The 21,216-nt window shown below is 34.9% G+C and overlaps 1 protein-coding gene across 3 annotated transcripts in view; it reads left to right on the top strand.

Annotated features, from left to right (window-relative positions):
• AP3B1 (adaptor related protein complex 3 subunit beta 1) overlaps positions 1-21,216 on the top strand; it is a 164,253-nt gene that overhangs the window by 66,855 nt on the left and 76,182 nt on the right. For all 3 annotated transcript variants that reach the window (XM_070938829.1, XM_070938830.1, XM_070938831.1), the window contains exons 12-19: positions 19-81; positions 580-712; positions 2,709-2,818; positions 12,064-12,240; positions 16,316-16,502; positions 17,446-17,576; positions 18,434-18,569; positions 20,286-20,436. In XM_070938829.1, the coding sequence (XP_070794930.1) occupies positions 19-81; positions 580-712; positions 2,709-2,818; positions 12,064-12,240; positions 16,316-16,502; positions 17,446-17,576; positions 18,434-18,569; positions 20,286-20,436 (1,088 nt within the window). The remainder of the gene's footprint in view (positions 1-18; positions 82-579; positions 713-2,708; positions 2,819-12,063; positions 12,241-16,315; positions 16,503-17,445; positions 17,577-18,433; positions 18,570-20,285; positions 20,437-21,216) is intronic.

The raw sequence follows: 21,216 nt of genomic DNA, 5'->3' as shown, positions 1-21,216 counted from the left end.
TTTTACCTTGTTTTCTAGCTTGAAATTTTAACCAACCTAGCAAATGAAGCCAATATATCAACTCTTCTCAGAGAATTTCAGGTTTGTGTATTATTTATATTTTTATTTAACATATCTGATGTTCTGATTTAAACTAATTTCATGTCCTTCTGTCCTTGCACACATGTTTAATACTCCTAATGTTGTAGGTAAGGAAGATTGTGATACTTTAGGATTAAAGCATTTGGAGTAACAATGGTGGTTGTTAATGGCCATATATGCAAATGTATCCATAATTTATGTTCCTTCAAAGTATTTTTTTCTTTGTGTGGCTTTCCTTAGACTATGCTAATTTAATAGATTGAAATGTTTCTGAAACAACATATGAACCAAGCTATTTTTTTGCTCAGACTAATACTTGTTATTGAGTTATTCTGCATTACTATTGTACATGAAAATAGACTGATTCCTTCTGATATATTTTGGATAACTACAACTAGCACATCCTCTATCCCCACAACTGTTACTAAGCACTGAAGCTAGTTTAGGAGGTATGGCTTTCTTAAACTGATGAGATAATGAATTTCTTGTTTTCTTCAGACATATGTGAAAAGCCAAGATAAGCAATTTGCTGCAGCTACAATCCAGGCAATAGGCAGATGTGCAACCAACATCTCAGAAGTGACTGACACGTGCCTAAATGGCTTGGTATGTTTGCTCTCCAATAGGGATGGTAAGTTAATTATTCTATTTTGTCTTCTGAATGAATGAACACTTTTATTTGTAGAGTAGAATTAATAGACAGAAATAATTATGTCCATCTGCTGCTCTTTTCCTAAAATTCCATTGCACAAATGTACTTAGAATCCAGGATAAATCTTTTCCATTTGATGAAGTAGTTATAGAAGAAAAATGAAAGTTGTGGGTATGCTTAAGTATCTTTTCCATCTCTTCTCACTATTTAATTCATTTGTTTACTTACATGCCAGCCTACTTACATGATTTTTACTCTGAACCAGTCTCACAATTTTATTGATTATTTATTTGATTTTGGCACACCTGTCTCCAATTGATTTTGGGCTTACAGTGTAAAAATAAAGTGCAAATATACAAAAAAACCCCATATAACTTAGTCCAATCCAAGCTACTTCATTTCATAAAATAGGTGCATTAATGACCTGACAGGAAGAGCGGAGTCACTTTGACTAATGTGTTCCCTAATGTTATACCTTGTCTTGAAGGACTTCATTGGTAATATCTGGCAATTTGAATTTATTTATTCATTTATTTATTTTAGAAAATTTATATTGCCGCCTATTTGCACATGGCAACTCAAAGTGGCTTACACAAATATAAAAACATCATATATAAAAAATAAAACTAATAGAAGAATATAATAAAATAATAAATCAATAAAATAATAGCCCCTCACCCCCACCCCAGCAACAACATATCACACAAGCCATTTAATGGGCTCTATCCCACTCTGGGTTCCTGGCAGAACCAGGTCTTCAGCGCCTTGCTAAAGAATGTTAGAGTTGGAGCCAGTCTAATCTCAGGGGGAATGAAGTTCCAGAAAGAGGGAGCTACCATGGAGAAGGCCTTTCTTCTGGATCCCACCAGGTGTATCTCCCTAGGGGATGGGACCCGCAACATTCTTTACCTCCCTGCTCTAGTGGGTTGGGTAGATGTGACCGGCAAGAGACGGTCCCTCAGATAACCTGGTCCCAAACCATGAAGGGCTTTAAAGGTGACAACCATCACCTTGAATTGCACCCAGAAGCAAATCAGCAACCAATGCAGCTCCCACAGGAGAGGTGATACATGTGCACACAGAGGTTTGCACAAAACCATGTGGGCAGCTGCATTGGGTCAAAGCCAACTGACAACCAACTAAATAATTAACAAATCAGTGTTATTCTGTATTAGTTAGGGCCATCTACCAGCAACCTAGCTTCTGCAATTATACCAGATGCATTTGTAGGAGTTACCTTAATTCAACCATGTGACAAGAGCAGGCGTTTCTGTTTCCTGGACTAGATTGTCCAAGAATAGTATATCAGTGAAGTTGGGCAAATACCTCCCTGACAAGAGCCTTCACCTGCTGTTGAAGTAGGAGCTTTAACTTGAAGAGAACCCACAAGTCCCAGACTTCTCCATCGTTGGGCTATGACCCCATCAACAGCAACAACTGGGAGGCCAAGGTCCCTATGGATGAGCAGCAACTCCATCTTGTTTAGATTTCGTCTGAACATAGTTTTCTCCAAAATCCTTCAAAGCTTTAACAAGTCTTTTGTATACCCAATATAGGAAAGCTATCTAGGTCATGTTATTTGTATATCCCTTTTAATTATTCAGACATCAGCTGGTTTCTTTTGTGTGTCTAGTGCAATATCTTTTTCTATGTCCTTGTAGCCTGTTTAAATCCACATTCAAATCAAACATATCCGATTCCTCAGGATCATAAACTCAAAATTATCAAGCTGATATTGCCCCACTCATCTTGCCTGATTTTGTGGAACTAATATCCAGTCTTGGGTAAAAGCAAGCAACTTTATTCATAATGATAAGACTGACCGTCCTATTGTTCTGCAGAAGTGCTGGATAGCCACAAACTACTAAGCTGAATATTGGAGGATATTCTATTTTGTCTCAACATATTTTGGAAATAAATACCAATTTTCTAATTATTTGGTTGTGATAAATATTTTATTCTTTTATTTTACCAGAAATAGTAGTAGCAGAAAGTATAGTAGTAATTAAGAAGCTGCTGCAAACACAACCAGCACACCATGGTGAAATAATTAAACACATGGCCAGGCTCCTTGACAGTATAACTGTAAGTATTGAGTATTTACATGATTATACTATGATGTTTAGACTTTTTTAAACCAAAATTTCTCTGAATTTCATTTGTTCAAGATAATTATCCAACAAATTATAATTTTTTGAATTTGGTCTGTGTATTCCATGTACCTTTTACAGTAAATGGGAAAATCAGTATATACATTAAAATATACGCATGAACGCACACACATACACATAAGATCTTTTTTTAATTACATTTGCTAATAATTTAAAATACAAAAATTGTACATAGGGATTGTATTAATATTTTTTTAAAACAAAACATATGTTTTAATATTTATGATGCCATCCATCTGTAAGTTTATGAATGGCTCAAAAGTTTTAACCTGCAAATTAAGTGTTATTAATATTGTACAACATCTGTATTAATATTTATCTCCTAATGCTTCAGATTCGATTAGGAAAAAGTGCTTGGAATACAACCCAACACTATCTGCATCTCATTTCAGCCACATGTATGTTTCTAGGATCAGACAGATACAGAAACCATATCATAACTAAAGGTTCATCCAGGATAAACCTTTCCCATGTCAAGAAGTAGTTATAGAAGAAAAATGTGTGGGAGCGCCTAAATATTCTTGATGACCTGACAGGAAGAGCAGAGTCACTTTGGCTAATGAATTCCTAATGTAGTATAGCGATGCAGCTGCTTTAATAAATTGCTGATAAATATTGTATTTGCATTCTTGCAGATTCTGTAGCACTTCTTCCACATCAAATTCAAAGCATTGCACCTTTCTTTTATCTTACCTACATAAATAACATCAACACTAAATTTCCTGTATTAGCCTGTATGGTTTTAAGATCTACCATATTTGCCCTTTAGGTTATTACTGAATGTATTATCTTGACCTCTAATCTACATTTTCTAATAGAATGAGAAGTATATTGTATGTAGTCTTTAATATATCTTACATGTGAACTATATTATATACGTATGTATGAACATATGGTAATTCTTTTCTGAGGAATTTGGAGCTGAAAAAAAAATCACTTGTGATGGGACAAAATATGGTTTGATTTCTCCCAGGAGAAGCAATTTTATCACACTAAGGTATAAGTCGATAGGTTTATTTTAGTGTAAACTTAACTCACAATTACATCTGTCCATAAATGTTTTGCTATAGTTGTGATTATTTTGATTATGATATATATTTCAAAGCTTCAGGAAAATTAGCATTTGCTTTATATTGATTACATCTTGTAGTAATGCATTGCAGCACAGTTGTATTCAGGTTTATCTTGAAAAATCTTTTCAAAGCTAATAAGATGACTAAATACCGTGCTTTGTAAGTATAAGAATTGTTCTTAAAACTCTCAGGTTGTAATATGAAGGATAGCAAAATATACTCAGATGTAGCTGTTTTTATCTGAGATTCTATGTCATCATAATTTCTCATAAATTATGTGAAGGGGAGTATATTATGTGATAAATATTACATCATGTTTATTCCTGGTTTAAAACTTAATTTCCTTCATTGGTAAAACCACTGTATATAATCCACAGGTTTGAAAAATACCCATAACTATTTGTCTATGCAGTGTAGTATATAAAATAACAGACAGTATATTTTACAATCTTCTTTGATCTTCAAGAATAATACAAAACAGAAATGTGTACTGAATGTATTATTTTCTCTATTGTTACACATTTAGGGTCCTTACATATAATTCAGGAAAAGCCAGGAAAAGGATCAGTTAACTTCCTATCTTTATAACTGTGTGTGAATTATTTGAGGGTGATACAGACAAGGGAAGCAAGAATGCATCCTGACCTTTAAGATTAGATGGATAGATTATTTGACATTGCAGAGGAGAGTTCTGGCCAAAGGCAGCTTCTGCTCACAAATATGAGCAACAAATTTTTTGTTCTTCTTTTTTTCCCCTTGTTCTTCTTGTTTTTTCCTCCTACTCCTCCTCCCACCCCACCCCACCCACAAGTTTTATTGTTCCCATTGGGGCTATTTAGTCAACATTTAATGAAAATGATAAACTCTTTTCTTACAATAGAACAGATTCATTGTTGTATATTCATATAAATGTAATATACACAGAGAGCCTTTACAGTCTTTCAAAAGATTGCTTAATAATATTATGAGATATTTCTTGTGACATTGCAAATGTAGGTCTTGAGCTAATCTGTCTTAATATTTAAGGTACTCCTGCATTCTTACGTAGAAGTAACTTTGGTTCTGCCAGGTGATTATACCTTTTATACTTTAAAAATTACTGTAGCATTCAGTTACTATTCTTTAGCCCAATTTCAATGATACTTTGGGAGTAGGTCTTAATGCAGTGTAACTTTTGGAACATTAGAAATAATCCCATTCCCACTATGTATTAATGACATCAGTCTTATCATATTTAATTTGGTAAATGGACTAAAACATTAAAACTTCCCTTGTCTAACAATTCCTCAGTGCATCTTTTTAGTCTGTCGCTTTCTGTATCTGTAAATCTTTATTTATGGATGTTTTATCCATATGACAATAAAATATAAATATTGCAAAATATCTGTTTATAATGGATTGCTATTAAAAGAAATGAATATAGTAACAGAGTTATGATGACAAATGGCAGTGGTAGCTTTCTAGAGTGATAGACCCTGATATTCCTGATTAGATAAGCGAATCTCTCTGAGATTAGAGCTTTTGAGCACAAAGTAGCGCAGATTTAATGACTCTGTGGAACATAAGTCTTATTATGATAACTTTCAAGATGGGTGGTACAGAATTCCAGACCTTTTTGGGACACATGGCTTACACATTTTTGGCTCATTTTGTAGCTTTTCAGGATAGAATAGAATGCATTAAACTCCCCAAATTCAAAAACATGGTTCCAAATTCAGCCAATTTGCCCTGAATTTTACTGACACAATCTCAATAGGAGACTGCAAGGAGTCACATATTGACCATCCCAATCAAAAAGAAACATATTGACCATCCCAATTAAAAAGAAAAAAATATTTTTTATCGTAGAATGTCCCCATGTTTGCTGGTGGTTTGGAAATTGTGGCACATAACTTGTGTAACAACAAATATAGGCCTCCAAAGAACTAAAATGGTTGCCAAGTTCCTTTTTATTGTCCATGTGAAGAGAAATAGCTTTTACAAACACCAACAAGCAAGATTATTTGGCAATACAGAACTTCAATACAGAAAACGGGTTGTAAAGGCTAAATTTTATGATAGTGCTATAGAATATTAATTATTTTTCTTTTAAAAAATTATTTTTCTTATAAAAAGTTCAAATAAGATAGATTTTGCTTTAATGTTAGTATCTGAACACCCATCTTTTTGAACACCCATCTGAAAAAAATAGAAATCTCTTCTGGTGTATTCAAGGAAACATCAGAACCTTTTCAGGAAAGTTAGAAGAAATTTAATAGCAGGCATGGGCAGCTGTTGCCTTGCCATTCTACCACTAAAAGATTGCTACTTTGAAAATCTGTTCTCTAAAATGAATGAGAGAAACACATTTAAATAGGCCTTGGTGAAGGAAATTATAAGTTTGGCAAAAGTAAGTGAAGATAAATATGACCCTTTATTATTCAAGGGAAAATAAATGTCAAATCTGAAGGGAGACCAGATTCCTTGATCCTGAGATAGTAGATTCTGGTGTTTGATATCATAAAGACATCAGAAAAGGGTTTACTGTGTATAACTTGGTGTATTACAGGTTACTAAGTACTTGAATATTGCTATTAAAATTATAGCCCATCATTTTTATATAATCAAAATGACTGTATTCTGCTAATTTTATATAAGTATTACACTTCAGATATAGGATATGTTGCATTTAGTTGATTGGCCAAAAGTTATAATAAATATTCACTTGTATGCATCCTATATCTACTTCTTATGAGGATTAATATTGCAGTTCTTGGCAGTGTCAAAATAGATGCAATTTCTTGAAAATAACAATTTCTTATATTTCTCAAATAGTTACAGGCCTTTTTCTTTTACACATGTATAGCATAAGTGGATTGCAACATCCTGTTTAATAACAGATTAAACTCCCCATTGCTCATAAGGTCAAATTCTTACATTTAACTGAGTTGCCTAAAAGTCTCTGGCTTGTATTTTGGCAAATCTTCCACAGTAAAATATAACATTGCTCCAATACCTGTAATATTTTCTTATATTCTTAAAAGGACTATTTAAGCTTCTAAATCTAGTAAAACCTATATTCTACTATGTCCGGTAATGTCAAATGAGACAATACGCCTAATAGTATTGTGTATACATGGTACTTGTGAATCAAGGGAATTCATAAAAGTAAGCTTGATTCTTGTTTCGTAATTAGTTTTCTGCTCCATAACTTTTCACTAGTGAAAAGTTATTGAATCACTTTGCCTGAGAATAGCATGTAAGCTTTGATTTAAAGTGACATTTGCTGACCAAAGTTAAACAAATTTTACCCTTTTTTTTTTTTTTGTAAATCATATTAGGAATATTTTCAGAGTTGATATCCCTGTGGATAGGGCAGGATATTGAGAAAAATGAGATTAGTGAACCGAAACAGTAGATGAGTTATGGCTCCTTTTTGTCTCAGTATACATTTGGATGTATTAATGAGTAACAGCCAGGATTCAAAGACTATATGAAAATCATTATTTTCTTTGTTTGTTCAAGCAATGCTGTCTTCAGGGCAGGGGAGGAGTTTATATAGAAGATTTGAAAAGAAACTTTTTCCTGATATATGTCAAGGGTCTTTTCAGTTTAGTATTATTTTCCATGACTGAAGTTGACTAAGTCACATCATGCATATGAACAAGGCTGCAAGGATTTTATTTTCATGTATATTTGCTCATAACAGTTATCATTTGCCCTTCAATTTTGGAAATTCAGCACTTAGTTTTTTGGGGCTACACATAGTATTCGGTGAATTAAACTCTGCTGCCTTTTCCAGTTTGACTGGTCATTTTTTCATCACTTATTTATGACAATGTAAAAACCATCAGCATCTATAATTAGAACAACGAAGGAGGCAACAAATGATCAACTGCATGATTAAATAAACAGCCAAGTAAATAAACATTTGAGTGCTTTTGTGAAGTTTCAAGTAGAAGCTGACAGAAGATAAAGGATGTGTCAGTCCTCCCTGGTAAATCAGACAGGATACACAGTAAGATGAACTAATTCACTTTATTGTAAGGCTACATTAACAGAATCTTGCCAATTGAAAGCAGAGACCTCCTGCCTCCGCTTTTAATTATTTGATCTATTATGGAGGGCCTTTGTTAAGTTTCTTTATCTGACTATTAAGCAACTGTAGCCTCCTGCCTTTCGTCTGATTGTTTCCTAGGGAGCATCTCCTCCTCTCTTTTCCCAAGGTCATTCATACATTCCATTACAGGATGTGATAAACTTTGCCCAAAACCTGTTTTGGTGAATTGAGTCAAAAGCTGTCTTTAAATCAATTAATGCAATATATTATGTACCCCGTTGACATTAAGAATATTTTTATATTAGATAATCTATTATAGATCACTTGCAGATTGTAGATTGTAGTGTAGATTGTATCTATACAATCTAATCCTAAGAAAATACAGACGAACCAAGGGCAAAAAAGAAAGCTGTCCCATTTTCTGAGATTGGCAGCCCAATATGGCTCAAATTTCAGATCAGACTGAAATATAAATCTCTATTCTTAAAAGACTTGATCTGCTAGGTAAGTTGTAAGTTATTGCCAACAAAAAAAGTCATATATCAGCATATACAAAACCACATAGATGACATTGTAGAAGGAACATGGCAGTTAACAAAAGATAAATTAAGCCTGGGAAAGGAAGAAACTTAAAGTGACTTTGCCTTAACTATGGTCCTCATAAAAGGCTGGTTTTATAACTCTCTGGGTCTAACCAGCACTAGTCCTTATCTTGACACCTTCATCCCTTACACTGTCTTTCATGCTTCTTCATCCAGAGTCTAGAACTAGAGATATTTATTTATTTTATTTTATTTATTTGATTTGTATACCGCCCTACTCCCGAAGGACTCAGGGCGGTGAACAGCCAACAATAAAATACATAAATACACAAAATTTAAAAACCCGATAAAATCAAATTAAACTTTTTGGCCCAGACAAATTAAAATACCCCAATAATTTAAAAACAGATTAAAATTTACATATTTAAAAAGGGAAGAGATCAGGCCAAGCCCGCTTGATGGAATAAAAAGGTCTTCACAGCACGGCGGAAGGAGCGCAGATCCGGGATCCTCCGTATCTCCGGGGGGAGCTCATTCCAGATGGTAGGTGCCCCCACAGAGAAGGCTCTCCCCCTAGGGGCCGCCAGTCAACACTGTTTGGCTGACGGCACCCGGAGGAGTCCCTCTCTATGAGAGCGTACTGGCCGGTGGGAGGCTATTGGTGGTAGTAGGCGGTCCCGTAAATAACCAGGCCCTAAGCCATGGAGCGCTTTAAAGGTGGTAACCAAAACCTTGAAGCGCACCCGGAAGACCACCGGGAGCCAGTGCAGGTCGCGCAGGAGAGGTGTTACATGGAAGCGCCATGTCGCTCCCATTACCACCCGCGCGGCCGCACTCTGCTCCAGTTGGAGCCTCCGGGTGCTCCTCAAGGGGAGCCCCATGTAGAGAGCATTACAATAGTCCAGGCGGGAGGTGACGAGGGCATGAGTGACCGTGCGTAACGAGTCCCGATCCAGAAAGGGACGCAACTGGCGAATCAGGCGGACCTGATAAAAAATCCTCCCGGTCACGGCCGTCAAGTGCTCTTCTAAAGACAGCCGTGAATCCAGGAGGACGCCCAAGTTGCGAGCCCTCTCCGTGGGGGCCAATGATTCGCCCCCAATAGTCAGTGATGGCGTCAACTGGCTATATCGGGACGTCGGAAACCACAGCCACTCGGTCTTGGATGGGTTGAGCCTGAGCCTGTTCCTCCCCATCCAGATCCGTATGGCCTCCAGGCACCGGGACATCACTTCAAGGGCATCGTTGGGGTGATCCGGGGTGGAGATGTACAGCTGGGTGTCATCAGCGTACTGATGGTACTCCACCCCGAAACCACGGATGATCTCCAACCATAAGATACTCCGGGATGTATGTGATGGGGTTAGTGCGATGATGTGTTTTCTGATGGTGTTAGGTGACCCCTGTGAAAGGGTTGTTGGCGACCCACAGGTTGAGAACCGCTGCCTTAGACTCAAAAGCTGGCTGGATGACTTTGGTCCAGGCACTCTCAGTTGACCCCAATCCTAACCTTAACCCATCTCACAAGGAGATGTAGGAAAAATAGGAGAAAAGAGTATGTTTGCCACTTTGAGTTATTTATAAAAATAAAGTGGAATAAATGAATAAATAAGATAATGATGAATTGATTTGGAAGGAATTATAAAGCACTGAATATTCATTTTTTATCAGTAGCATTGCTTGATTAGCAACTTTAGTTTTCTATTAAACTAAAAACTTAGGTAGATTACCTGCAACTTTATAGATGATTGGTGTCTTTATATGTGTAGTAAAATATATTCAAAGGGGAAAAGATGATGAGTATGTTTTAATGTAGACATCATATCTGTTGGTACCTCCTTAAATCAGGCATAACTCTTGATAAATTCTTAGCTATTGTTATTTCTCTAAAATCATATATGTTGATCCTACAATATTGTTTCAGTTGTTGAACAATTATATACTTATACAGTATGTTTTCCAATAGAGGTCTTTGCCTGACATCTCTGCCCATTTGGTAGTGGGGAAAGTGCTTCTGTTACTTTTAGAGCACCCAAATGGCCAATTAGGTTATTTTTCTCCTTTTATGGAAAAAAAAGATAAAAGGAGAAAAACACAACTTATTCTAGAAGGGTGCAGGCACCTTGGACCTTTCCTCCACCAGATTCCTTGAGCAATATATGAAAAGTTGTTACATGAAATCCTGTGTCTTCCATTACTTAGAAAATTTTAAATATTCTTCCAAAGTTATCATTGTCATCCTCTCCCTTGCATAAATGACATAGAAAAATAATATATTTTTTCCATAGTAGGAAAACAAAGTGTTCTCTATCTTGCCCTCTCTCCCTTAAAACAGTTAGATAGGTATCAGAACCAGAATTGGACAATTCGCCAAGACCAATCTGCCCAAAGCGACTCGCCAACTTGTCACGGGACAACTCGCCGCAGCCAACTTGCCATGGGAAATTCAATGCAGGATAACTCAAGAGAGGGAAAAGTAAATTGCAGTGGACTTTGTCTTGTTTTAGTTTTGAACCTTCTCAAGTTAGAAGTCTTCAAGGCTGAGATGAGCCAGAGCATGGAGTCCTAGCAATGTTGAATTGTCCCATGGCGAGTTGGCCACAGCAAGTTGTCCTGCAGTCAGTTGGCCATGGCGAGTTGGCTGTGGCAAGTTATCCTAGATCCTGTTAGAACTGCTGGCCAGGGAGGAACACTGTTTGATCTTTCTAGATTGTAGTCCTACACAGCCTTATAGTTATGCTCTATCTTCTACAACCACAGGACTGTATCTACATAATGAGTATCACGTCCCATTCTGTTGGGAGTGCCTGTATTTCAGTAGTTTTGTGTACCCATGCTCTGCTAAGTGACAATACGCAGGAAAGCAGCATGGTCCCCAGTGTTCCTTTTCATGGGGTATTATAAGCTTAATACCTTTCAGGAAATACTCTACTGTGGCTTTCCTGAAACAAGTCCAAAACATACAAAGGGCAGTAATATTAGGTTATGTGCAGATAGCAGTCTTTAAATGTGTATGCTATTTAAATTAACTTGGTCCAAATGGTTAAGAATATAGTAAAAATAGGGAGTTCTTTGCTTAACTTTGCTTCTTCTTTGGAATTAACATTTTTTTTCATTCCCATCAGTTTAAGAAACACTGGAAATGTGCATTTCCAGGAGCCCAATGAAATTATCGCAAAACATTTTCTGATCCATCATTTAAAGAAAGTTGTTTTAATGTGGGTATTGGAACTATTTTGTTCTAAAGTGGTATAGAAGCCTGTTTTAAGATAAGTGACTAATTTCACCAGCAATTTCAATTACTTAATCTCTAACTGCTTGGAAAGCTCCTTAGGAAAAATCACAGCTGCTGTAAATAATCATTTGGTAAATTCAAAGGTTAAAATATGTGGAGAGTCTCTGTTAAGTTATCTTAAGTTGTTACTAGTGTACCATTAGAGAAGCAATTTCAAAAAGGCATTTAATAAGGTTATAAATTGTTATTTTAATTGATTTATTGCTTAAGGTTCCTGTTGCAAGAGCCAGCATTCTTTGGCTTACTGGAGAATACTGTGAACGAGTTCCGAAAATAGCCCCTGATGTTCTAAGAAAAATGGCCAAGAGCTTCACTGTGGAAGATGATCTTGTAAAGCTGCAAATTTTAAATCTTGGCGCAAAATTGTATTTAACCAACTCAAAACAGGTAAGATTAAAATACCATTGATGTGTGAAATCACAAACATAACTATGTAAATAGTTCATTAAATTTGACTGAATAAAACTTTGAATGAATGGAACAGCCATTTATAAAATTAGAATGTTAAGTTTTTCTTTTGCACTTTGAAAATCATAAAATTAAAGGCCACAGTTATCACTTTAATATTCAGAAACATATAATCTAAAGCAAAAATCTGGCTTTGTATTGAGGCCTACCTTGGTAAGTGTATTTTAAAACTGAAATCCATGAGTTCAAAACTGAATCCTTGCTAAGACAAATTTCTGCAAATGTCTCAAGGCATTGGATAAATTTCTATTTAAATGCCAAACATTACCAATAACCAAAAATAACCAAAAACCTTTCACTTGTGTCAGTAACATTGATGGTGGTTCGTATCTAATACTCTGTTTTAGAAAGATGGAATGAAGAACAGTTAGAGGACCCAGTATATCCTCAAGGATTCAAGAAGGAACAACAAAAAAAAAGGGGGGGGGTGTTTCCTTTTACTTCTGTTGTTGGACAGGTTTTCAGAAAGGAAGAAATCATTAAAAGAGAGTAATTTGCACTGGTTTCTGGCATGTTCTGGACAGACAGAAACAAAAAGGACCAGTTTAGTTTGCAGTACTAAAAAAGTACCTACTCATTACTAGCAAAATTGAGCCCTTAGCTGTTCTAATAGAAAACATCAGAATTACAGTTTTCCTCAGCTATGATAGTGTTCTATAAAAATGCACATAAATGAATAATGAAAACAATACAATGAAACTTTGGAAGAAGTAGATTTACTATAACTATGTGATCAAAGGTTCTTCACACCTCCCTGGGACTCTTGTCTGCGTCTCTCCAAGAGATTTTGCACAGGTATGCTATTTATTGGCCCAAGAGCCACAAATAACTTTCATGAGCTCAGTTAGAATTCTCATAGCCACATCCCTAACCTAGACAATGCCAGGGGCCCTAAAGTATGGACAGTTCCCAGCCTGGGGGGTGTTTTCTGTCTCAGCTGTTTCTCAGGGTATCCTCCATTGCAGACCTCACACCCAGAACTTGTCCTGCTTTAGGCACAAAATAGAGTCCACTCAGCCTTTCCTGGATACAGTGCTTTCCATGACAAGGTTTCACGTATGCACATACAACGAGGACATTGACAAAGCTCAAACCCTGGTTAGGCAGGGAACCATACACATAACCAATTTATACTTTAGTGGAAGAATGCATAATGCTTGGTGCAGAACTGTTTGGCACCACCTCTGTTTTTCTGGATATTTTATTGCTGACACCAAGTTATAACAAGCCTCTCTCACAAATTTTTCTAAGGGCTCTTTTCAAATAAAAAAATCACACAATTTTTGTTAAAGCACAGATTGTTTATGACAGTAACCGAAAACAGCTAAAAGACCATTCCAGTATCTAGATGTATGCAAATTAGTATATACAGTTGATAGAATATGATTGGATATAATAGTATTTTATGTGATAGTAAGGTCAGATATAATTTCTCTGAGGTGATGGAGTGGAGTCACAAAAACAGAGGTCCATTGAATGAACAAAGAAGGTATTCTGTGAATGAATCTTCAACTCTCCTTGGTTCTCAGAATCTGTGTTTAATTCCTAATATCTTCTCCCAGCTTTATCAGCATTCCTTAGCCTTCTAAATGTTTTTATGGCTGAACTGACAGAATGTATTATTTCTCAAGTCCTTTGCAAGGTAATTAGACGGGGATGTTTCTTCTTTATTTCATTTGTCCTAACTAGCACCATATTTTCCCCTGCACAGGATAGGGACATTTACAGGGAGATAATTTTTTAATTATTTGCAACATCTTTCTTTCTGGCCTTATCACCTGTGTGTTGAATAAAATTGTCAAGAAGCAGTTACTTATAAACCCTTGTAATAATTGTATGTGAAGGCCAATAATAATGTTATTTTATGTTGCTGGTATTATCTTGAATTGTCTTTGCAGTAGTAGCAAATGCAGGTTAGTTGGTAATACCAGCCTGTATTGTCTTACTGCTTTTATGCCATGCACTACATACAAAATTGAGACAGACTTCTGAACAATATTTAAGTAGAAGATGAGCTACATGCTGATTTGGTGAAAGGTGCTATTTAAACATAACCACAAATCATTTTTTTCAAATTTGTTTTAAAAGCATTGTTTCAGCAGTTGAGCCACATTCCCCTTTTACTAAGTTTGAATGTAACTGAGTCAGTTGAATATCAGTAGTAAGGTGAAACTCCCTTGAGTTGACCTTGATTTCTAGTGATTATGTGGATGCCATTGCCTTTTCCCAGGATTATTTTTTTATTTTCCAATAGCTTAAAACCCTGAAATTACTTGATAATCTCTCACCAAAGTACTATTCAGATCCAACCTTCTTAATTATAATAGTCAGCTCAGCTCAATATAACTATTCATGATAATCATTTAAAAATTAATCCAGAGATTGAAAATGGCCACTATTATCAAATACTTTCAACTTGAGAATTACATGGGTTTATATAGTGTGGTAAACTAAATTTTATTGAAGTTTCACACTTCTGTTTTCAAATACGCATGTTTCCAGTTTAGTGGTCTAGCTATATCTTTTTAGTGAGAATGAAAATGAATGAAAGAAGAAGATCAAAAATTTAAAAAATGGTTCCCAATTCAGTCTGACAATCCATGGAACTGGCAGTCAGAGCAGTAGACTTGACTTACTGTTGGTATTCCAATACTAACAAACACCGAAATTACCAGATAATTTTACCAAATTACCAGGAATATTAAATATTAGGATTCCTTAACACCTAACATCTAAATAAATATCTCTCTGGACTCTTTTAATACTATTTGGTAGTTAATACAAATCTGTCTTGACTGGGGAAATTATTATCTACCCCATTTGTTTAAGTGTACTGCTTAAAATGTAACATTTCAGGAATAAAAACAGTAGATGTTTATGTCAAATAAATACATTATATGAATGTCATGCATTCATATAAATATATTGTACTTTCCTAATTTCTTTTTTGAGAAATAATACATTTATTCATCAGAATATAATTCTGTGCCATGCAAAGGTGTGACTGTTGAAAAGATGTTCAGATCAAGTAATGTACATAGCTTATCACAAGTGGAATAAATATAATACTTACTATATTTTGTGTTTAAATGATGTATTTTTATATTGTTATCAATTGTGTTTTATAGATATCTGCCAAACCAAATATACAATTTATGCAAACTATTTGTGCATTTCCAATGTTTTTTTATAATGCAAAAATTAAGCAGTATGCATTGAATAATTTTAGTAATTAATATTTCTACATGAAATTAAAGGATGTAGTTATGCTGTAAAAAGCTGAGGTAATATAATTTGCTTTTACGTATATAAATGAGCAATATTACCCGAGGCTTTAAGCTGTGAGAGGAAAAATGGAAGAAGTCTTTTATCCTGGTTTTTAGAGGGCATCAGCAGCTTGCTTTTATGAAAAAGTAACAGCTAAATGCACTGCAAATAATTTGCAGTAATCCAGTTCAGTGATTCATGTGTCTGCTTTAATGGGTCATAATTCAGAGTAAAGTAACTGAGTGCAGTCAGAGTGCAGAGACGGCTTGTGCCAGGGACAGTATCTCTTCATAAAACACACCTCAGCAGAAGCAGTTTGCCAGCCTCCTAATACCCTCTGATGTTTTGATGTCCTGCATATTTTTCCGATTAAGTTTTGAGTGCCATGTTTTTAGTTGTATTTCCACATTCATTATTCTCACGTAGGCCCTTCAGCGGGTTTGCCATATATGATTATTTTTTTAATGATGCCTTTCTTTCCACTTCAGCAGTTTAATAATCTAGCACATGGCTGCTTCTCAGTACTCAGCATTCACCTCCCCTACGCAGAAGAGGACATGTGCTTTGGCTTCAAAATTCCATTTACTGCTTTCGAAATGCATATTCCCTATGGAACAACATTTGTTTGACATAACCATTCATTTTTATTACCTTTTTAAATATGTTTATCCAGAGTTATCAATAATCATAAATAACTTGTATTTTCTTCTTGTCCTGTTTTTCACAGACAAAATTGCTTACCCAGTACATATTAAACCTCGGCAAGTATGATCAAAGCTACGACATCAGAGACCGAACAAGATTTATTAGGCAGCTTATTGTTCCAAATGACAAGAGTGGAGCTTTAAACAAATATGCCAAAAAAATATTTCTGGTACAAAAGCCTGCCCCACTACTTGAGTCACCTTTTAAAGGTATGCTAGCTACATTTTCTATCTAATGTTAGATAGAGACATGCATCTGTTTTATCTAGTTCTTATATATTTAAATAACCAAGTGGTCATCTTAAAAAATAGCATATAAACAATATGATTTCAGCTTTCAGTATTTAAGAAAGCAGTCAGAAGTGTACATTGTTTGCTAGTGTGAAATGTAATTAAAAAACAGAAATCAGATATGATTTAAATGTTTGTTTTCATATATGGTATAAGTTTCTGGAAAAATAATTATAATTTGTGCTAAGCGCAGTCTGTGTAGAAAATATCTTTAGCAGCTTAAGAAGATATCTAACTTCACTTTCGAGAGTATTCATTATACTTCTGATATAGCAACATGAAACTAGAGTCCCATATTCATTTTTGTTGACGTATCAGGATTACTGATGTTATTCTTCTAAATTAATGCATAGAGAATTGCCATGTGGTACCTTCTCCATTACTATTTAACTAATCCTAAAAATCATAATGATAATTAGTACTTTTGTCATTTTCATTATCTGTTTTCTAAATTTTCACATACTATCCTATATTAATCCTACTTTAAGTCCTGAAAGCAGCACTCCTTCTGAAAGAAAAACTATTAACATTCTGGATGTGTTTGTGCCAAGACATGTATATGGTTTATTTAACTGTGCTGTCATTCTTAATATTCACAGTAAAGTAATTTTTAGAGAAGCTACATTTCAGATCAACACCTTTAAATACACTGACTGATTAGCTTTTTTATTCACCATTATGGGGGAGATTATTGTAATCTATGGACTGGAATCAGTTTTTGACCTATGAAGAGCTTCTTGTTTATATTTATTCCATGTCATTTGAAGTAATGTAATACCAATTACCTTTAGTCCTGATTAAGATTGCTCTTTATGATACAGCGCTCATGTGTATATTTTTCATATTTCCCACCCTCAAATAGATAGGGAGCACTTCCAACTTGGTACTTTGTCTCATACTCTGAACATGAAAGCCACTGGCTATCTGGAATTGTCTAATTGGCCGGAAATTGCACCTGACCCGTCAGTGAGAAATGTAGAAGAAGTTGGATTGGTATGTTGACTTTTCAAAATAGCATTTTATACTTTTGGAAACAAGAAACTGTAAATCTATCTTACTATATGTTTTTCAGGTTTAAGGTGTATTTTAATAAACATAATTGCAAAATAAGGCTCCTGTTACAAATAATTCTTTTGAAGTTCTCTGCATTACTCTGCTGATGTTCAGTATGTTCTGTCTGATATCTTACGTTTTTTTCCAACTTCACTTGTTCAAGTTTAATTACTCCAACCAATTCAGCTTTCCCAAATTAATTGGCAAGGTGTTTTCAGATTAATAAACCATAATGGCTATTCCTAGATAATTGCAACTATTGCTGATAAATGTCATTCACTGCACATCCTAAAAAGTTATGTTTAGTTTCTTCCCTAAATTCATCAAAACAAAACGAAAATGATTCTGGGAGTAGGAATGTAGAGAAGGATATGTGTTGCATTATCTTTACTGCCGTTGTTATTGTTGTACAATAACTATTGTTGTTACAAAAAACTAGATAATGTGGTTTATTTTAAACAGGTTTTGATGTTGAAAAGTGTGTTTTTAAACATTCCTTATTGTAAAATGGCCTATAAATCTAATGACATTATTGTTGTCTAATAAATACTATTATTCTAGTAATAAATAGTAGTAAATAAATAGTAATAAAAGTAGTAAAAATGCCCATATTTTTGTTCCAAATTTAGAGGGTTTACATTACTGTATGTGTGTGTATATGTGTGTATATACACACATACACACACACACACACATAGAGTAATATATATACAAGGACCCAAAAGAGAGCTGTAAAGTGTGGATAAGTATAAATATTTCTACTTCAGCTGTATAAACCTGTCCATTTAAATGAATAGGCAAAAGAACAGTCTTATCTACAAGGAAAGGCAATAAAAGAAACCACTGAAAAATTTTATCCTGAGTCTGATGAAGAAGAGGAGGAAGAGGACACTAATGAGGAAAGTGACGATTCTTCTAGCAGTAGTGAGAGTGGTATGTTCTTCTGCAGGCTGTGCCTCAGCCCACTCCCAGCTTTTGTCTACTCATTTCTTCTCTCCCAGGGCACTTTCTTTCTCCTCCTTTCCAATTTCTTCTTCTGCATACAATTTATTTTCTCATTACTTTACTGATGCCATTTCTTTCTTACCTTTGCCATCATATAGAGCTTCATAAAAGCCTTTTAGTATATGAAGGTGCCAGCTAAAGCAGCAGCTGAAGTCTTTTAAAAAACAAAAATGTGCCATTGCAGGTGTGTGTTGTGGGGGAACAGAACAAGGAGAGGGAAGGGGCTTTTTAAGAAAAAGAAGGGGGGTGCTTGGAGATGTGGAGTTTTGAACCTAAAAGCAGTACTCTTAACACTATCAATACCACTGCATATCATCAGTTATATTACAGTTGAATGATTCCAGTTTATAGGTAATGGTAGTAGTTGTGTCAAGTAGTTGTAGTAAGATATATAAATGCACCCAACATTTTTACACTCTTTTGTTTATTTTAATCACATCTTTATTTCATATATTCAGAAATAAATAAAATTATTGCTCCTATATAATTATACATACAGCCACTTGTTTTAGACAATTTGATTACAGGTACTCTATAAGCCACTTTAAGATTTAAGATTAAGTAGAAAGTGGCATGTGCTTAAATTTTAAATAATCTCAAATCTCCATAGTTCTATTTTCATATTGTGATGCTGGAATCCTAAGTTTTGGGTCTCCTTTAAAACAGAAAAAGAAAAACTAACAAAAACCAATAACAGTTATGAAATCCAAGCACTGAAGTTTGAAGATTAATCTCTGAAGTCTGTAGTCTGTTATTGGGTATATAGACAATAAAAAGGATAAGTTGTCAGGGTACATATTTCTTTCAATATTTCTTACTTTCTGAATACTGTTTACATAGAAGATATGTTTTAGATTCTAATTATTGCTAATGTGCTATGTCTATTGGCCTCAATAATAAAATAGTTATTATTTCCATTTGTATTGCTAGTCAGTCATGAATTTAAGATAGAGATAAATTGAAATAATGAATGAATGGTTTGTTACTAATATGTCCAAATGCTTTCATTTTCTTTTTCTCACACCTTCATTCCGATTATATCTACAATGTTATATCTGCACTGGGTCCTCCCATCTATCATTTTAATTTAATGAAATTATTGAAATACAAGTATGTAAATATAGACACACATGTATAAATATAGAAAGGAGACATTTTCAAATCCTGTGGGGCTAGTCCTCTGAACACTGGGAAACAAGAGAAAAATTGCTAAAGATTATTAAGGATAATGACTAGAAGCAGTGGACTGAAACTGGGAAAGCGCACCTTCAAGTTAAATATTAGAAACACTTTCCAGCCGATTAGAAACTGAATAACTTGTTTAAATTCCTGATTAAATTGTCATCACTGGATGTGTGTGCAAGAATAGATTAAATACTTAAGTTCTGAAGATGACACTATGTTAGAGCAGGAAAGTAAGGATAGAGGACATGTAGGTCATGTCTGATTTCTTTCCTTTTCCATCATCCTGCAAACATGTTATGGTCAAAAACTAAGCCTAGATTTTAAACATACAATGTTTAAAAGCTGTGAAAGCAACATTTTTATGTCACTGTTTATGATAAGATTGTATAAGAATGCTTAAACATCATTGGAAGGTAGTGTTAGAAGCTACTCACCTGAATTGTTCATGCATACAACTAGAAAATGAATCTGACTCTGAGGAAGGAAAGAAAGACGGGCAAGACGATACTAGCACAGAAAGTAGCTCAAGTTCTTCTACTGAAGATGAGAATGATAGGAAACCAAAGTCTGAAAGAGGAATTCGAAGAAAAAGAACAACAGTTTCAGAAAGGTACTTGTTCTGTACTTGTTTATAATGCTAGATTACAATGTTGAAATTATACAGCCTTTTATATTTCACTACCTTCATAGTGACATGCACTTTGGAAAAAAATGTTGCCCATTCTGTAATTTCAGATGATATAGTTACATGTAAGTTGAGCAAACCTTTTTATAAAAAAATCTTCTGCTCATGTTAGATGAGCAGACCATATTAACATAACCTTGGGAGGCTGTACAGTTAGCCTGCCTCTTTGTGAAACACTTAGTTACCTTATATAGTAATTTTGTGAAGGATAAAATTAAACCGTTCTATATCTTGCCATTAGGTAACTAAGGCAATTGATTTTTCCCTAAATAATATTATATTAAAAGGATTATGATTCAGATATTGGAGGCAAGGGCTGTGAAGAGAGACGGTCAGAAGCTGCTTAAGGGAAAGGTCTTTTAAAGATTGCCTGTTACTAATAGAGTTAATGTGTATTAAAATGCCATTAAGAATTTAAGTAATTGGGGCTAATACCTTGGATTGTCTGAATCTGTTTCTTCCACTTCTGTCAGCAAGTGGCCTCGGTGGACATGATGGCCCTTTTACTCTGTAGTCTGCCGCCAATGCATTGATGAGTTTGCAGTTCAGCTCAGTCGTGGCTGACAGAGCTGATTGTGGCTCAGTATGCACTGTGCTCCTTTTATTACAGACAGTAATTAAAGCAGCTCGCCCTGCCACTTCCATAACAAACACAGCATAATGCCCTAATTATGACTTTATTAATTTAAGTCAGGATTTAATGAT

The sequence above is a fragment of the Pituophis catenifer genome, unplaced genomic scaffold (genome assembly GCF_029215685.1).
Source record: "Pituophis catenifer annectens isolate HBS135680 unplaced genomic scaffold, rPitCat1.0.hap2 SCAF_2, whole genome shotgun sequence".
Classification (NCBI taxonomy): Eukaryota; Metazoa; Chordata; class Lepidosauria; order Squamata; family Colubridae; genus Pituophis; species Pituophis catenifer.
Note: the sequence above shows the minus strand (reverse complement) of the source record. Positions and strands in the feature narration are given on the sequence as shown.